The 19,946-nt window shown below is 35.9% G+C and overlaps 1 protein-coding gene across 1 annotated transcript; it reads right to left on the bottom strand.

Moving 5' to 3' along the window:
• Positions 1-3,621: 3,621 nt before the first annotated feature.
• Positions 3,622-19,535, bottom strand: LOC129266707 (uncharacterized). Its single transcript, XM_064103822.1, has 6 exons — positions 19,313-19,535; positions 15,226-15,356; positions 13,296-13,419; positions 10,455-10,685; positions 9,443-9,531; positions 3,622-8,289 (listed from the first exon to the last, which is right to left on the bottom strand). Exons 1-6 carry the CDS (start codon positions 19,385-19,387, stop codon positions 8,256-8,258), a joined length of 684 nt encoding a protein of 227 aa, XP_063959892.1. The 5' UTR covers positions 19,388-19,535; the 3' UTR covers positions 3,622-8,255.
• Positions 19,536-19,946: the final 411 nt, after the last annotated feature.

The raw sequence follows: 19,946 nt of genomic DNA, 5'->3' as shown, positions 1-19,946 counted from the left end.
AACCTCTACTCCGGGTTTTTGTTCACGCACGATCCGCAATCGATTGACTACCGGTGATTTTTGTACACAAGTACGTGCATCGATCAGGGGCTGGGAAGGGGGATTGTTGTACATTTTGGAAGAATTGAAGAAAGAAAAAAAAAATTAAAATAAAGGATAGGAGGAGAAGAAAGAACAATGATGAGCATAGAAAGGTCGTTGTAGTCTCAATTTCATCGAGGAAAAACAAAGGGTCGTAGAAGAAGGAGGAGGCCGGAGGAAAAGGAGAATAAGCAGGCCGGAGCTAGAAGAAACCGAGGAGAAGAAAAAGGAGGAGAATAAAAAGAAGAGGAAGAATAGGAGGAAAAAAGAAGAAGAATAAGCAGGAGCTAGTAGAAAGAGGAGAATAGAAAGAAGAGGAAGAACAGGAGGAGTAGAAGAAGGAGGAGCTAGAAGGAAGAATTAGCAGTAGGAGAAGGAGAATAAGCAAGAGCTAGTAGAAAGAGAAGAAGAAAAAGGAGAATAAAAAGAAAAAGAAGACGAAGAATAGGAGTTGAAGAAGAAGAAGAAGGAATAGGAGTAGAAGAAGAAGAAAAATAAGGAGTAGAAACAGAACGGAAGGAGAAGAAAAGATGATAAAGAAGAAAGTGAAGAACAAAAGAAGAAAGAAGACGAAAAATTATGAGGATAAGTAAAAGGAGGAGAATAAAAAGAAAAAGAAGAAGATTGAAGAAGAAGAAGGAGAAGAAGAAGTAATAGGAGGAGAAGAAGAAGGAGTAAGAGTAGAAGATGAAGAAAAATAAGGAGGGGTAGAAAGAGAAGAAGAAATAGATGAAGAACAAAGTGAAGAACAAAAGGAGAAAGAAGATGAAAAATAAGAAGAAGAAAACAGGAAAATAAAAGAAGGAGCAGCAGAAGAACAAAACGAAGAGAAAAAAGAAGGAGCAGAAAGAGAACGGAAGGAGAAGAAAAGATGAAGGAAGTGAAAAACAAAAGAAGAAAGAAGATGAAAAATGATAATGAGAAGTAAAAGAAGGAGGAGAATAAAAAGAAAAAGAAGATTAAAGAAGAAGATGAAGAAGGAGAAGAAGTAATAGATGGAGAAGAAGAAGAAAAAGATGAAGAAGAAGAAAAATAAGAAGGGGTAGATAGAGGAGAAGAAAAAGATGATGAAGAATAGAGTGAAGAACAAAAAAAGAAGATGAAAATAATTAGAAGAAAAAAGGAGAAGAATAAAAGGAGAAGCAGAAGAAGAACAAAACAAAGAAAAAAGAGGAAAAAGAAGAAAAAAAAGAGGGAAAATTAATAGGAAGACGAAGAAGCAGGAGGAAAAAATTATACCCATGTAAAAGCTTTTAATACATAATTGAACAATTAAAAAAAGGACAAATATACAATGTGAAATGTATTTGTATAGATCTTATAGATCTTTAAAAATGTTTATTACAAATTCATGTAATAAATTAATCAACCATTCCATGTAAATTTAATAATTTCATGTAATCTTATGTTGAACACATAGAAAATACATTAGCACAATATGAACATTACTACATATATATCTCTCACAAGATAATGAATAACAATGTTAATTCAGACATAAATAATTACTTTTCATAAGTTATAAAAAAATCTGTTTGAGGTGTGCAGTATTTTCACATTATATTTTTCCATGATTGTACAACTTGTCAAAAACACAATGAAAATTCTAAAACACATATTCTAATAACAAAGATGAAACTTTGCAAGCGAAATAAAACATTAAACACAGTATTGATAGGCAGAATAAGTAAAATAAGACTGGCAAAATAATCTACAAATGTAATTTTCAGCTTTTTCATGACATTGACATTTACTACTTACAGGGCGCTGCTCAAGGGTAGTTTGATAGTGACATACCAAGGTTTTTTTTACCTGACTGCTAAGAAAGCACGAATGCCTGCGAGCAAGCAACCAGGGGACCAACGGCTTAAGGTCCTCTCCGAGGGACCTGGTAATGAGGATAAATTCCTTACCAAAGGGCACTAGCGCACCACTTGGGAATCTTACCAAAGGGCACTAGCGCACCACTTGGGAATCGAACCCGGGTCACTGGACTCAGAAACCCCCGCTCTAGTCTGCTATGCAAACCCTTCACTTGAGTTAATGGAGTCTGAATGTGCAGCCTACAATGACCTGTGTACTGAACGCCCAAACTGAAACAGCAAGTTTAATATGTGCTAGACTTTTGTGGAGACCCACTCAGTGATCGAAGTTTAGTCTGCGGGCACAGACCCTCATTGGAACTTTGATCAACAAGTGTGCCTCCACGCAAAGACTAGCACATACAAAACTTGAGCGAGATAGCCTTCAGTACACAAGGCATGAGTAGGCTGCACATTCAGACCCTTAACTCGAGTGAAGGGTTTGCCCAGCAGACAAGCCAAAGTTATAATCAGGGTCTGTACCTGCAGACTATAGGATGGCCGAAAGGTGACATCATCTTGTTTTTATTGACTGATTCTTTGAAACACACAATGTAAAACTCTCCACTTTGATATGCCTCTTCATTCTTGTTTCCCCCTCTATTTTTTGTTGACCTCTTGAAAAGTTATGGGGGCAGTTGCCCCACCCCCACCCCCAATGTAGTGTCATTTCTGGTCACTAGGTTGTCAGCTAATTTTCATTTGGCTTGTATAAACTATGTCGGAGTCTAGTCAGCAAGCACATACCCTGACACAAGTGGGTCTTCACACAAGACTAGCACATATAAATCTTCCTGTTTTAATTTCAGGACCTCTGTACAGAAATGAGTGTCATTTGTGCATTCAGACCCCTTATTTTCGAGTGAAGCGTTTGCACAGCAGACTATTTTTTGTGCAAGATACTACAATATCTAATTGAGTCAGATCTTGAGTCTGGATTTTTGCGAGATTATCAGTGAAGTACAAAAATCAATTATTAAAGTCGAGTATACACTTCATGAAAATGATGGATTCATTGGATGGATCTCATGAACATGATTTTATATGCACATTTTAATATCAATAAAACATGAACTGGGAGAAAGTTCTATCTAACTATGAATACAAGTACACAAAATTGTTAAACATATCGACACAAAGTCATGGATTTAAAGGGGAAGTTCACCCTGACAAAAAGTTTATTGTAAAAAAATAATAAAAAATAATGCGGAATTAAGGTTTGAGAAAAATCCATCCAAGAATAAAAATAAGTTATTAGAATTTTAATTATTTGATTTGTGACATCATATGCGAGCAGCTTTCTTTCAATATCTTATGGCAAAAAAATCATTAAAATGTCATTTTCACAGAAAATTTTTACTGAACCTTCAGTATATCAATGGACAAATAATTTCACACCCGTTCCTAAAACGAAAACAAAAATAAGTCAACACGATCCAATTGAAATTTATGCATTTTATATAACATATGGGGCAGCTGCTTGTTTATGATGTCACAAATCCAAAACTTAAAATTCTATTAACTTTTTTGTTAATCTTTGATGGATTTTCCTCAAACCTTCACCAAAATTTGTTATCATTTTTTCTTATATTTTTACAAAAAACTTTTCTTCAGGGTGGATCGAGTTACTCTTTAATTGTTTATCACAAGGTCAGTCACTGAGAAACATACAAACTCATTTTGAGAATGAGGAAATCTCTGAATTCCCTTGAAGAATAATTTATTGAATGCACCAAGTTTGCATAGTTTTTGAGAAGTACATCCCAGAGGGGCCACTCAAATAAATTGCTGTACACACGCGCAACCACAGGTTTTACAAACCCATCCTAAACAAGTTTTATCCATTGGTGAAATCTATACCCTATTCAGGTATTTCCACACGCAATTTTACCATATTGCTCCCTAAACACGTACAACCTGTAAAAAATATATGTGTTTTACCTCATAACCATACCCTTTTTTGCTGGATTTTGGCCTTTTTGACACCTCAAATGTGTCACGCACGTGTTGTGCCATCATCAGCAAAAAGTACCCTTTTTATGTTTTTTTTTGGGGGCGTGTGTGTATGCAATATAATTGAGTAGCCCCCCCCCCCCCCCGCGAAGTATTTGAGACGTGAACCAATACCAGTAAAATAAAAATTTTAGGCCGACTTTAAAAGTTTGCATAGTTTTATGGTAGCGGTCTCCAGCAGCTTATGGTAGCGGTCTCCAGCAGCTTATGGTAGCGGTCTCCAGCATTTTTTTTTTGTCTACTCAACAAAGTACAACTTATAATATTGCAAACTAATACTATCTATATACATTTTAGCAAATGAATGATTATTTGTATTTTTTTTGGTAAAAAGAAATGTATCACTATTTTTTTCTTTATGTTGTACATTATGTTTGTTAATTATTTCTGTTGGAAAAATGCTGAAATAAAATCAAATCAAAAGAAAAGCCAGACAAATTAAAAGAGAAGACAGAATTTGGATCTGAATACAAAGGCTTATTGGGCAATTCCATAAAATGATCAACCTTTTTGTACGTCCGACCCCCATTTGCCTAAAGTCTTACTTCACTTCATAAACTGACCAAGTCGTGGTCCTTTGAGAACATTACAGACCGTCAAAAGAACAAGAAATCAGAGACAGAAAATTTCATGAAGGTCCCACATATAGGGGGTCGGATGTACATGTACATATTTCATGGAACTGCCCTAATGGAAATCCAACCTTGGTCCGAACATATTGTGTGAGAGAGAGAAGATAAAAAAAAGGAAAACAGAATGGTTCAAAATTGAAAGAAAGCAGACAAGCAATAAGAAAGTTATGGCTGTTTTACAATTGAGATCCCTAAGCCTATGTAAATTTCAAAATGGCAACCTGTGTTCAGAAACATCGATGTATCCATTCTAAGTATCAAATGTTTGTAAGCAGTGGTGTGGACGGAATATGCCTGCTCTATCATAACAGTAGCTTTCACAATGAATGCCTAGAAATCAAGGCATCTCAAGGACAAATTATTCCAGTCATTGAAAAAACATCACATATAATAAACATCTGAATTTTCTATCTCAAACATCACAGATATATAATTTCTTTGCATTATAAATATAAACTACAAAATATAATACTGTTTATTTTGAAAGCACTGTGTGAAATACTGTATTAAATCATTCTCTAAAAACTATTTATGAAATCAATGATTCGAAAATTCATTTGAAAGTCAGTGTCATCAAAACAAACAGTTCTCTACTGCTTAATACTTGATGCAATTTAGTCTAGATCTAGACATTAGCAGTTATTTGTACGGAAAACCCTACACTCATTCACAATATACACACCGATATGCCTAGTCCTACATCTGTTCAGGCAAGTGAAGTGAATATCACTAGACAATTGTCAATCTGTTGAACGTAACAAATGCGTAGTGAATGTAATATAAATTTTATTACATAATTTTTGGAATTTGGAAGTGAACCTAATATAATGTGATAATGTAATAAGACCACATAAGATCATGAGCTACAACTCTTCGAAAAAAATATTTTATTCTAATATGTACATATACATGTAGGCAATTGATCTTCAATAAATATTACCACAAATTGTGTGATCAAAACCACAATTTATGAAATAAATAATCTATGGGGTTGCATAGCTCCATTTCGAAAAAATAACTATATTTTTTCATACAAAATTACTTATGCGAATTTATGCATAAAATTAGAATTTAAATGTAAATCTGAAGAAAATAAAGCCCCTGGACTGGTAATTTCTGTTAAGATGCGTCTCTCCCGGACTAACAAGATTAAAAATACCAATTAAGGGACTGTTAGGATTATAAGTTGTGTTTATACTGGGCGCAATTTATCACCAAAAAAGAGAATACAAGCACAGAGAGGCTGATTCAGTCAGCCATAACGTATTAAGGCCACCGCACACCTTACGACTGTTCGCGATCCGATTTTGAAAATGTGAATGGAACAAGACATTTTATTTGAGGTTAAAATTAATTGAAAGAATACTAATATAACCATTTTTTGCCTTTATTTTGGAGTAAAGGCCAAATTAGTTTCAAATCGTAGCCCATCGTACGACTGCTATGACGTCATTCCGACTAGATATTAAATTTGCTTTTATTCTAAGAAGGATGATAGCATAGTCACAGATTTGAACATAGGGATTCGTACAATGATGTTGAACATTACACAGTAATGAATCGCAGACCAATCGCAAGGTGTGCGGTCGTCTTTATTTGCGTGGTCATAAAATAAGTTAGAAAGCAAATCCATCAGAGTATACAGGGGCCGCAGAACGGTTTTCAAAGTGGGGGGGGGGGGGGTGGGCTGACCATGCAAAAAATCACAATCATATGGTAATTTTTAAGTTTTTGTACATGGTTTGGGAAAAAAGTGGGGGGGGGGCTGAAGCCCCCCCCCCCCCTTCCGATGCCCCTGGTATAATTGACCCCAATATGGGATCATTCTCAACTGGCCTAATGATATGTGACCTACCATGCCAAAACCACCAATAGGTCACCAGGTAAGGTACACTGTAAATAGCCAAAATAGTAAATTGGTCTTCAAAAACCAAAAATCATAAAAATAGCTTAGCTGAAAGAACAATTCTTCTTCTTCATACCGCGAAAATTTGAAGTCATGAAGTTGAATAAAGACAAGATACAAGTGTTTCTTGGACACTACTTTTTCGGACTGCTTGGAAGATTACTGAGATTACACAGTATGCACATCTCATGCTTGAGCGAACCCCAGACTTCAAACCTTGTTTTCTCCTTATTTCTTTAATCTCTTGCTTAATTTTCTCTGCATTCGAACAAGTACTTGTAATTGTTATTGTTGGTCAATTTTAACATATTATATTTCATTTTAAAGCTTAGGAAGTGAATTTTCAAGCTCAATAAAGATCTCAAATTTCATTTTGGTCGACATCATATTGTAGATTTTGGGGTGGCAGGTCACATATAATACATATTGAAATACAGTATTCTGAATAGACGAGTTCGTACTTTACTTCATGGACAATTTTGGTCAAATGACCTTTCATTTCTTTCATTATGATAGGCATATTTCAAAGCAAGATATTACATAAGCTTGCCTAACATAGCAGGATGAAGAAATTGAATATACCAGGTGACTAGAATAGCACACCAAAGAACACTTTATGAAGGTATTTGTTGCATTCCTACTTTGAATGCATATCATAGCATGTTGCACAATGTACTTGGCAAACTGTGAAATACCAGCCGTTCCTGGACGCATTGTTGTTTTTTTGTGGATGTAAAGGAAAACCACTATTCAAACGAATATATAAATAATCAAGACATCAAAGTTGGTGCTTATCTCATTAGATTTTAAACCACCATGTCACTTTAGTACAAATGACCTTCCTCTGATCATGCGTCGAATCTTTTGATCATGCGCAGAAAGGAACTACGAACTGGCTTATTTATGTTGAACATAAGACATATTGATGATGTGTTTGCAGTCAAATAGCATAACATCTCCAGATGGCTCCTATTCATATTTTGATTGTGAAGAAATTAACTACTGTATTCATCGACTGTGGGCACGTCGTGGTCTAGTGGTTACGACTCTCGTCTTCCGATCGGCGGGAAGTGGGTTCAAATCCCAGCCTTGGCGTGATTTCCTTCAGCAAGAAATTTATCCCCACTGTGCTGCACTCGACCCAGGTGATGTGAATGGGTACCGGCAGGATTAATTCCTTGCATGCACTGAGCGCTGGTGATGGTAGCTGGAGATAAAGCTAGGCTCATAATAGCAGCACTTTACATCCTTAGGCTAAATGTGCTATATAAATCCAGCTAGTGTTATTATTATTATTGTTATTATTATTAGTCCCAGCCATAAAAGTCATAGGCAATGAAACTAAGATTAGACTCTGTGGGATGAGACCAAACGTACGGTAGACGAAGAACAGGTCACAGAAACTGACCATCAGACGGAGCAGAACTGAGGTTTTACAGCAAATAGACATTCTGTATATTCTTCTCCTACCCTCATGAGGTGGCAGACATTATCACATCATCCTCCGTCCGAAGAATCCGGCAAAGTAATGTCTGCGATTCAACTCATGGTACAGCACAATTTGGCAGAGCCCTACGTGTAAATATGCGGTTCTTTCACAGGGATTTCCATTGCTTTACATGCACAAAGGCCGGTGAAAGCCAATTGCATCATTCTCCTAAGGAAAGGTCAATGAGGACGGACTTTGAGGAATTGAGTTCAGAATAACTGGTCACAAAAGTCTCTCATTGGTGTAAACTGAAGATGGAAGACTGCATATCGTTAATCCCCTGATGGGCTCTTCAGACAGGTTCGTCTGCATTGGAAATGAAAGAAACAAGGTAAGAAACGATAAAAGGCAGAGTTTAGAAGATGTCATAAGCTAGAATAAAAAACATGAATCATGATTCAAAACACAAAAAACAAATCATAGTAACTGCAGAATAAGAGTTTAATTGACCCTGTCAAATGACATTTCTCCCTCACTTCAAGTCTTGTCAGTGCACATCGTAGCGGGCAGTTTGACCCAGGAAATATAGGTCAACTTCTACACGGTTTGAATTGCAAAAGATACACAAATTTGATTTTCAATACAAGAGTATGGTTACTGTGTGAAGTGAAACAATACAACTGGCAGCGTGCAAATCTGCATTAACATGCAAGTAGGCTGACACTATGAACATCTCTATACGAAAAAATGATAAAGTAAATGAAATTCCTCTGATCACTGAGATGACAAGGAAATAAACAAGCATACGGTCCCGAAAAATAATAAAAATCTAGTAAAATGCTTTACAAAATTACAAAAGAGGCCTACCAATTCATTAATAATACTGTATTTTATATACAGTAAGAAGAACTGACAAACAAAATTGGATCTGAGTAAACTGTTCTGGGACCCATTTCATAAAAGACTCACAATTAACATTAATGCCTGTAACATGGTATTAAACAGGGCTTAGCAGCCAATGAAATTCAAGGCTACAATGGTAGTTACTATGGTAAATTGGTAAATTTGCTGTATTTTGTAATTTTCTTTATTACATGGGGCTTCAACAATTGTTTTCTTTTCAAACATGCATGCATAATGCAATTAAACAGTTAGCTGTTAAAATATTGACAGGTATGAATAGAAATAGAAGATTGTATAGTCAAGCATTAAATTAAATTGATTGATCTTTTTACTTCATATTAATTCCAGCCTGTAATATGTAATACTTTGTATTGTACCCTCTTTTTTTTAAGAGATGTGAAATAGATGAATTTAAATATCCCTTTCATAATCATAATGCTCATTTAACCTATAATACAACTATTAAAGATTATAGAAAAACCCATTACAAACACAGAAATAGTAGTAATGATGTAAAAAATATAAAACATAAAAAAGAGAATGAACTTGAAACATCAAAGCTGGGGACAAAGAATTTCAAATTTGAAAATGGAAGTAAAAGAAACATATATCTTACAAATATTCATTGGCTCGTTGCAGCTCTGCAATCTTCTTCTCTGTGGCTTCCATCCACTCCCTGTACTTCTCTCCCCATTGTAATTTGAGCTGTGGGGAGGGGGGAGGGGGTAAAGAAAAAAAAACTTTATTTGCAGAATGTGCATGATATGAATTAGTAGTGGTTTCAAGATGGGAAATCTTTTTTAACTTGAATTACATCCGTCCATCGTCAAATTTTGACATTTATATTGAACAATATGGGCATTACATTATTTTAGACTCTAAACAAATTTAAAACATATTAAAATACACTGTATACATCTAATCCTTTATAAGTTCCTACTTGGTTGGCAAAGTTATGACAAGGCACTTTTGTCTGTTGGATTATTCAGAACCTTAAACACTACTAGAATATGACAGACCAAATGTATGATTAAGGAATGTAGTCAAGGCTGGTCATGAGGCCACTGGAGGAAACCTTCTTCCATAGACTTTTAACATTCGACTCAGGCCAAGGCCAAGGCCGGCAAAATGTGGCCTCGAAGCCAGCCTCGACTACATCCCTGATAAGATATTTTTGTGTGCATTAGCTGAATGTTGAAATAAGGCGATGACAATGAACAGGTTTTCCGGTCAGTAATACAGCTATATACAATTCCCGAACCAAGGAAATTATGGCTTGCCAGTACACAGTGTATGCACTTCCTCCACTCCCTGTGGAGCAATCCAAGAGCTTCCATGCTCAATTCACGAGGTATGAAACCTTGGCTTTTGCATCCTCCTAAGTACCCATCAAACACCTGGGTGAAGAGTGGCAAAGTGTATATTGATGTTCTGCCAAAGGATGCTAGCACCTCAGTAAGAATTAAAGAAGTTTTAAATTGACTTGGAAATAAAGACTCACTGCTACAAAAAAAAACCTTCAATTACAAGGCAAGAGTCAGACCCAATGAACCATGTTTCTTCCACAAGAAAACACAAAAAGCACCTACAAACTTAACTTTACCCCATCCCCTTCTAAACTGACCAACCTTGAGATTTAATTGTTCCTCCTTCTCACACCACTGCGCTTCCTTGAGGCTCAGCTCGGTAAACAGTTCCTCAAACTTTGCATGAAGCGAGAGAGTCTCTGTTTTGAGTGTTGAGTTCACATCCTCCAGGCTGGCATTCTTCTCTTTCAGTTCGGTTATTTCACCCTTGAGACGGAGGATCTCTTCATCGTGATTGCACTTCTCTGGTGTAGTGGGCTTTGCTTTCTCAGACTGTCATAACAAACAAGGAACAAAAAATGTTTTAAAGATCTATATATATTTCATCATACATTTGCAAATAATTCAATAGATAAAAAAATGTACCAATACCCATATTAAAGAGTAGATTTTGTAACATGAACCTGTATGTAGAACAGGAGTTTAAAAAAATTAAAATTAAGACTTCTTGCAAGATAAGAAATTGAATCATTGAGCAGATCCTATCTTGAGAGGCAAGTTGGACTTAAATCTTTGGAAAGTGGCTCAATTCTAACAAGAGTGTCGCAAAGGCGAGCACATAATACGCCTGCTTGTAACACGGAAAATGGGAGATATTGGTCAAGCAAGAAAAGTAGAAGGTGGCGACTTCCCTTTGACCTTCTGACCTCAAAATCGAAAGAATTCCTGGGATGTATGCTACTAGCATCATACACACCAAATTATAAAAGCCAAGTTATGTTAAACTGAAGTTAACGAGTTTACAAGGACTTGAGAAGGGTAAGATGAAAACATGTCACTGTGATCTTGACCTTTTGACCTCAAAATCAATAGACTTCCTGAGATCCATGCTAGTATCATACACACAAAATTATATGAGCTTAGGTTAAGTTAAACTGGAGTTATCACGTCTACAAAGAAAAGTTAACAGACGGACAGACGGACACCGAGCGTGATACCATAATACGTCCCGTAGGACGGGCGTATAAAAAAAAGGTGTTTTCTGATTGATGAATGTTTTCAAAGAATTGTAACTCATTTTTTAAACTGAAAAAAGATGAACAAAACTTATAGTAAATATTAATATTAATATTAGTTCAGGAGATAAAATTTGCGAACAGTAGATCCTCACATTGGCCTCTATGTTAACTTCTTGCAAGATGAATGGCAAGGATTGTGACAGGGGTTTATTCAGAAAATATCTGAAAATAATGGTTAGGTTTGAGGTTATCTTGGCAAAAATGTGCAGATTTATCATCAGGAGTAGTAGAATGCAAACCACATGAACAGGAGGATGTGGGTTCAATTCCCAGCCAAGTCATACTACATGTATAGACTTTGAAAATAGGACCTTTTGCCTTCTCAGGCGAAGAAGAGTAATGAAAATATGTTTTGCAGGCGCCACTGGGAGAACATTTCATAATGAAGTGTAGCAATGAAGTGAAGTGGCTAATTCCAGTAAACAAGAATATTTATTATTGAAATGGGTATTATCATCGTTGCTTCGGAGTGACATGGATCCCTGAGAATGAGAGGGTAGATAAGTTTACCTATATTTTAAACCTATAAAGGAGACTGGGGGGGGGGCTGATTCAGCCCCCCCTCGACATTTTTCGTGATAAATCCGCCGCTCGAAATTTTTTGACTGCGTCGCTCACTGACTTTTTACTTTCAAGTCTCGCGCAACTTTTGAGACCAAAATTGTGACCCCCGAGTACACGGTTCCGAAATTACCCAACATTTTGTAAGTGCATGCAGACCCAATAAAAACGTGAATTTGTGTATAAATCCAATGCAAATAGTGTTTTTAGACAAAATTCATAAAATGTATCATAATTTTTCCTTTACTGCTTAAAATCAATTAATTTTATCTTGTTTATGGTAAAAATAAAGTCCCCGACAATTTCCATTGAAAAAACTATAAAAAAACAAAAAGTCAAAAAATTAAGAAATACATAAGAAATTTAGAAAACAATAGAATACATAAGAAAATAAATGTGATGTTGAAATTTTTGAAAAATAAATATGATCAGATGCCTATCTACTAGAGTATGTGAGACAAAAATTAGCAATTTAGGGGCATTCTTTTATTAATTAGAGCAAACTAGTGATTTTACGCATAAATTAATGAGCAATGAGATTTCTTGCAGAATTTGATATTATAGCTTTGTAGATAATGCCATGGGTAACGCGTGCCAATTTTCGTCGCAATCGCGCAATCGACGGCCGAGATCATAGGGGGGCTGAATCAGCCCCCCCCCCCCCGTCTTTTTAGGCATCGAAATAGCCCAGTCTAATAGGATTAAAAGTATGTGGTATCTTGATATTTCTCAATGAATAAGCTTGCCTGTTTATGTGTACGTTTTTAATATTTTTTGTATTTTAGTTGGTTTTTTATTCAAATTCTTTACTAGTTTGCTGATTTGGGTGATTTTGTAATTCATGTTTCTTGGAATCTAATAAGTTGATTGCAAGATTTTTTTTTTCCAGTAATGAATGTTAATCAGGAAGTAGCCTAGATAGGTCTATTTGGCTTTTGCTACTCCCTCACGTCCCATTCATTACCCTATGTAATTTGTTATTTTTGTTACTTTGTCATAAGTTTACGAAATTCATTAATTACTTCATCACTATGGAATCATTTTGATTGATTTGATTTGATCTTGATGTATTGTATCTTGTATGTTTTTTAGAGATGTGAAATAAATGAATTTGAATTTAACCTCAGATAGATGCCTCTAACCTCAAGAGCAATATTTTTAAAATGCCATTCACAAAGGAGATTTCCAATGTATGCCAGGTATCAGCCTGAATCAATGTTTAGGAGCTTAGGAAGTCTTTTTAGGAGCTGAAATTATACACTGAGCTGCATTTGTCTGTTTTTGGTCATTGCTTTTTACTTACTTGCAACTTTTTGAGATCAGCACTGTGTTTCCGCTTCAAGGCACTCATCTCATCTGCGTGTTGAAGACTCAGATCTTTTATTTTTTTCTGAAGTTCACTGCTCTTATCTTCTGAAATGGATGGCCTGGCAATGTAAATGAAAAGGACACAAAGTAATTCCAGAGAACTATAGAGAAGCATTGTTTTTTTTTTTCCTAATCTGCCCAGGCAACATTGAATAACATCAGTTATTAACTATCAGTCTATTAGGTGAATTGCCAATTCGTCTTCTGCCAACTCGTCCCCTCATCAAATGGTCTACTTTCATTTAGTCTAATGCCATTTCGTCCATCAACATTTCGTCTAACAAAGATTTGGTCCATTATCCATCTAGTCCAATTATCACTTCGTCTAATCATCATTTCGTCTATGACCTTTTCGTCTCATAACCAGTTGATCTAATATCCATTTCATTTTCATTCATTTTGCACAATTTAAAACTTAGATTAATTAGACCAAATGGTATATGGAATAAATGGCTATTGGACCAACTGGTTGTTAGACCGAATGGCATTAGACTAAATGAAAGTAGACCATGCGGTGAGTGGATAAATTGATGGTTGACCAAATGTTAGTCGATGAGGTGGCAATTGGACGAATTGGCATTAGACAAATTGGAAATTAACCGTCTATCAAAGGGGGTGTGGCAAGGAAATGTTCAGAATTCATTGCAAACTGCACATTTACTAGTGACAGACCAATTTCAACTAAAGAAGTCCTATTTATACCCATTTCTTGGTGCAAGAAAAGAACCAGAAATTGATTTCAACTTTGCATTTGCGATTAACTGATTGATACCAAGACTTTGAGTTATGTACCATTAGTCCAAGATTCCTTGCCTTCAATCAGGGACGGATCCAGGATTTTCCAAAAGGAGGGGGGGGGCACATTTTCTGAGGAAATATTTGACAAGCAAAAAAAAGAAAAGAAGGTTTTTAACCAAAAATTCAGGATATTTCGTCACTGAAAAAATTTGACAAGCAAAAAAAAAAATATCTTCATTTTCAAAAGGGGGGCACACTTCTGTTTTAATGGCATTTTTACATTACAAATTTTAATTTTGCTTCTCAAAAGGGGGGGGGGGGCAACAGGCCAGCTGTGCCCCCCCCCCCTCCGGATCCGCCAGTGCCTTCAATGCTATATTTTGATCAAGTAATCTTACATGTATATGCTCCACCAATTTAAAATTAAAATTGTTCATTATATGAAATTATGAAACTCAAAAAATCTAAAAACTAAACAGACTATGACTATTGCTGCATGAGCAAGAGAGAGAGGGAGAGAAAGAGAGAGAATAAAAAAAGCCTGGGGCTAATTCACGAAGACTCTCAGTTTGCATGTGGAGTACATTTTATCATGGTTTCATCTGCAATAGGTTAAAGGAAAATGAAACCCTTGAAACAAGAGAGCCTGTGCAAAAACAGAAAAATCAACTAAACAGATAAAGCGAAATTTTGAGAAAAATTGAATGAATAATAAAGTTATGAGCATTTGAAGTTTAGATCACTAATGTAATGTAGATCCTCCATTGGCAATGGAACAAAGATGTGTGATGTCACATGTGAACAACTTTCCAATTACTTTTCTATATATTTCACTTAAAATGTCTCTTTTATCACATCTATCAGTAGGTCACATATTCTTTCTATAGGAAAGAGGACAGCAAACATAAGAAACATACAACTTAATAAAAAATTTTGACACTTTTGGCTTCCCATAATTTTAGCACAGAGTTAGACCATGGTCTAAGTTAAACCTGACTTCAGAATACGAGCCATAGTTTTGAGAGGCCGACTATTGTGTAAAAACAATATGCCCCCCAAAATGGTATTGTGTCCAACCCTAATGGATCTGCACCTGCTTATTAATATTAGACAGGTGATTGAAATACCTTTTACTTGCTCTATTTGATTCTGATGCTCCCACCGAAACATACTCCTTCTCTTTCTTCAGAACAGTCGTATTCTTAGCCTTTCTTAGTCCATCCAGTCTTTTCTTCAGAGAACTTACTTCCGACTCAAGCTGTGGAATTATGAGGAAAAAATGTTTTTAAAAAATGAAAAAATACAATTTACAGATGCTTGCTTGGATTTCTGCACTCCACAACAACACAATGTTGCGAAATATGTGTTTCTGAATCATATCAGAGAATATCAAAAGATGTGCATACTATGGATGGTGGAATGCAATGAGTGAGAGTATGGATTGTATTTAAAGGGATAGTCCAGGCTGGAGATATTTATATCTCAATAAATAGAGTAAAATTCACGGAGCAAAATGCTGAAAATTTCATCAAAATCGGATAACAAATAAAAAAGTGTTTGAATTTAAAGATTTGCATTATTCTGGTGAAACAGTTCTAGGCATGTCTTTATGTTCATGAGGTGGGCTGATGTCATATCCAGACTTGTTCTTTTGCATTTTATTACATGAAATTAGGTTTATTCAAAAATTTTCTACCAAGAACTAAATCAATCAGATTGAGAAACTGTGTGCACACTAGTTTTTGATTGCCGCAACTTATTTCATCATAATGCAGACAAATCATTTACACATATGAAAAAATGAATCAATTATGATATCATGTAATAACATAAGAAAAAGGAAAGTGGGGATATGACATCATCAGCCCACCTAATAAATATTTATGATGATGTGCATATAAGTGTTTTCACAAAAATTGATAAACTTTAAAAGTCAATAACTTTGTTATTTGTTGTCCGATTTTGATGAAAAAATTTCAGCATTTTGCTTTGTGAATTTTACTCTATTTATATTTTCATCCCTTCAAGAACAGAATACAAAAATTGGACTTGGAAGGAGCATAAACAACGGCCTATCATTTTTAGATTAAAAAAGAATGGTGCCCAATATCGATGCACCCATTCACTTCACACAAATTTCAGGGAGTCAGAGTCCTCTCATCTCTAGATATTTTTGATTCTCCAAAGTTCATCATAGAGGTGTTCAGACCTGCCAACCTCTGGAAATGAAAAACTGTATTCTGTGATAAAAAAAACTGTATTTTTCCCCCAAAAAGTGTACAGTCCGACCTCTCTTATCCGGACACGTTGGGACCAGCACCAATCCGGATAAGGGATTTATCCGGATCTGGGAGACCCAATATTAAATACACGCAGCTGCCTCTGCAATAGAAACTGTACGTAGTCTATTTAGTGGGCATACACAGACAGTATTCACTGCAGTGTCAGTGCAAATTATAGGCGGTATTTTTACGGAAATAAAATCGATTGGTGGCCAAAACTGTTGGATAATTTACCTGCTCAAATGATTGAGGTATAAATCGAGCATACTTCGAAAGAAAGAGAATGAATGACTCGATGAAACTAAGTTTTACAATAAGATCATCGCGGCGGCTATCGCAGCTTCGCAATGTCAGCCATTGTTACACTGACTGTAGGCTTAAACATGATAGATGGCGCTGTCCGTATTGAGGCCTAGCGTTAGCTAGTGAGACATGTGTTGTTTTTCCCGGGAAACAAAAAGAGAACGTGATGAAATGTTTACATTGCGCCCCATTTTCCTGGAAAATTATCCTGCCTAAGTTCTTTCGGTGATTTGGGTGAGATATTTTCATGAAAAATAATGTTGTTTTAGGTAGACTATATTGAAAAATATATGTAATCAAAGGGAGTTTGCCTATAGGATTGAGTTAAGATTGCCATCTCAATTTACTCACGTACTAAATCTCGGCAAATGTGCGTCCGGATAATAGAGAGATCCGGATAAGGGGAGGCCGGATAAGAGAGGTCGGACTGTATTTCATAATAAAATGCTTGGCGCACTCGCTCATCGCGGCGCTCAAGCTGCATGCAAGCTAAAATGCGCACTGCTCTTGCAGATGAAAAAAAAACCATTAAAACATGTGTATATCTTCACCCTGGTTTGAACAAAATGATTGAAAAAAAAAACAAGTTACCTGAAATTACATTGATCTAATAACCATATTTGTGCACGTTTTATGAACAGAGACATATAGAGATTATTTTTCTCAATAAATTACGATTTAGTTTTTTTTTATACAAAAAACGTATTTTTCAAAGAAAAAACGTACTGCCGTATTTTGGTTGCAAAAACATACTAAATACGGCTAAAACGTACTGGTTGGCAGGTCTGAATAGGCCAAAACAAAAATGAGGATCTCATTAAATTTTATAAAAAATAGAAGGCACATATACATGTAGGCCCTTGTATAATGAATTTCATGGATTTTCACTAGAGCACACCAATGTTTACACACAAGATGTGTATACTAAGTGTGAACGTGCCTGCATGCGACATAAAGCTGAGTGAGAACCAATTTCGTCTACGAACACATTTTTCGACACTTTTCATCCATTTTGTTAATTTTGGAGAAGTTATATGAAATTTCCGTAACTTTTCGGTAAGTTTCATTAGGTTTTAGGTATTGAGGTATTTTTCATGACAAATTAAGTGCTTTAATATTTTTTGTTGCTGTAAGTAAGCCGAGGATGCCTAGCTAGCCTATGTCGAACAGAGGCCGACTACAGAGGGCGGGGGCTGTCTGTCAAAACAACTGGTGTCTGGTGAATGGCGGGAAACGGCATGGCACAAAACATGGCGATATATTACAAGATTCTTGATGAAATATTGAGATAGGAATAAATAAACATTGCAAGTCAAAATCGAATACATTCAACAACATTGATGCACAGTCAGTGTGAAAAGAAATTTTATTTTCATAACAAAAATTATTGCAAAAAAGGGTTTAAAAAAGCTATAAAACAGCATGTCAAATTCTGGGTAGCTTACGCTGCTATATGGCAGTGAGTCCAAACTTCGCGCATGTCCATACTTCGCGGACGGTCATTATCTAAAAAACTAGCCAATATCCTTAAAATCTGACATCGTCAACGTGAAAAGCGACCTAAAATTACCCTTTGGTGTAAGTTTCTTTAGGATGAGTTCAGTAATCATGAAAATATTGACAAAAGATCGGCAAATTTGTCACCGTTGGCGCCCGTTTTGAAGAAATCTGATATTCTCAACAAGCATCACGATATCACCATTTTGCAAGCAGAAATCATCAAAAATGTGAGTTAAATGTGGTACTAACCGATTCCATAGCATTTTGCCATCAATCTCATATAAATATTTCACTTTTTGAGCTTCAGTTTTTGTTTAAATCTCCACAAAAGCTTTGGTGCGCGAAGTTAGGTCACACTTTTTCTGAACGGTTTGCCAGCACAGCCCGCATTCGCCGATCGGAATAGAATTTTGAGATCGCGATACCGGCGAAACCCCTTCACCTACTTTACATTTTCGTCCATGATTTTATAGTTTACGATCTTGCCGTCAATGTGGTAACTATTTCTTGAATTGGTTTTGTATAAATTATGAATATTTTGTGAACAAAATTAAGCCTGATGAATATTTTTGAAAAGTGCGCGAAGTTTGGACACCCCATCATACTTATTCACCAAATGCACCTGTAATTCTATGATCAAGACATCAATATCATACTCATAGTTCATACAACCAGAACCGTCCCGGAGGCACAGCTCTGAGTCTGAGACTTGAGTCTTAAATTTTAATGTTAATCTGGGGTCGATTGCACGAAAAGGTCTTTCTAAGGACCGTCTTTCGTGTCGCCCATCTATACGCCATGTGAAATGCATTTCAAATAAATTATCTGCAAATATATTTTATTTGTCCGTTAAAATAAACAAAATATTTGTTTATAAAATGATGTGATATCTCATGAAATTGTATAAAATTTGATTTAAAAGCAAGCTTACGAATTTTATTTGTTTATCATAAATTTCAGAAACACCCCGCTTATAGCGCATCATAAAAGATGGGCGACACGAAAGACGGTCCTTGGAAAGACCCTTTCGTGCAATCGGCCCCGGTTCGTTTGCAATCAATTCTGTCACAAAGAAGCCAGCATAATTCTTCACGTATGGGACTGAATTAACTAGGCCTACTTTTTATACCTCTTCAACCCGCATCTTGAGAAATGCTGCATTCTCCCGACTCTTCGTCTCAGAACTCTTCCGATTTGAGGTCATTTCTGAAAGATTACGATGGGATAGATGAAACTTCTCGATAAAAAAATTAGATGACTTGACGTTATGCTTATGTAAAAAGTAAAAACGACGTCGAAGGGACGAAGATGAGAGTTGTTTTCATTAGTTACATATATCTATTCTCCTTGCCCCACCAATGAGGGCGTTCGAATTAAAGGGGAAGTTCACCATGAAGTCTCAGAAGCAGGGGTGAAAGAACTTGTCTGTAATTGGTCCTGAAGGTACAAAAAAAAAAACCATGTAAAGAAAATAACATTTAATTGATTTTACCATGTTGGGAAGCTTTCAGCACAGATAGGACGTTACAATTTTTTTTTTTAAATAACTTTTATTAATCTTTGATGTATTTTCTCAAATCTTCACAATTATTCTTTAAAAAATTTTGGTGCTATTTTTCAGAGTCGTTTCAGGGTCGTGTGGTCCAGTGGTTTGAGCATTCGACTCATAATCGCAAGGTTGTGAGTTCGAATCCCAACTCTGCCATTGTCGCCACTTTGATAAAAAGGCCCGAGAGCGGATATCTGTCGTCTATAAAACGTCA

This window comes from Lytechinus pictus, chromosome 8 (assembly GCF_037042905.1).
Source record: "Lytechinus pictus isolate F3 Inbred chromosome 8, Lp3.0, whole genome shotgun sequence".
Lineage (NCBI taxonomy): Eukaryota > Metazoa > Echinodermata > Echinoidea > Temnopleuroida > Toxopneustidae > Lytechinus > Lytechinus pictus.
Note: the sequence above shows the minus strand (reverse complement) of the source record. Positions and strands in the feature narration are given on the sequence as shown.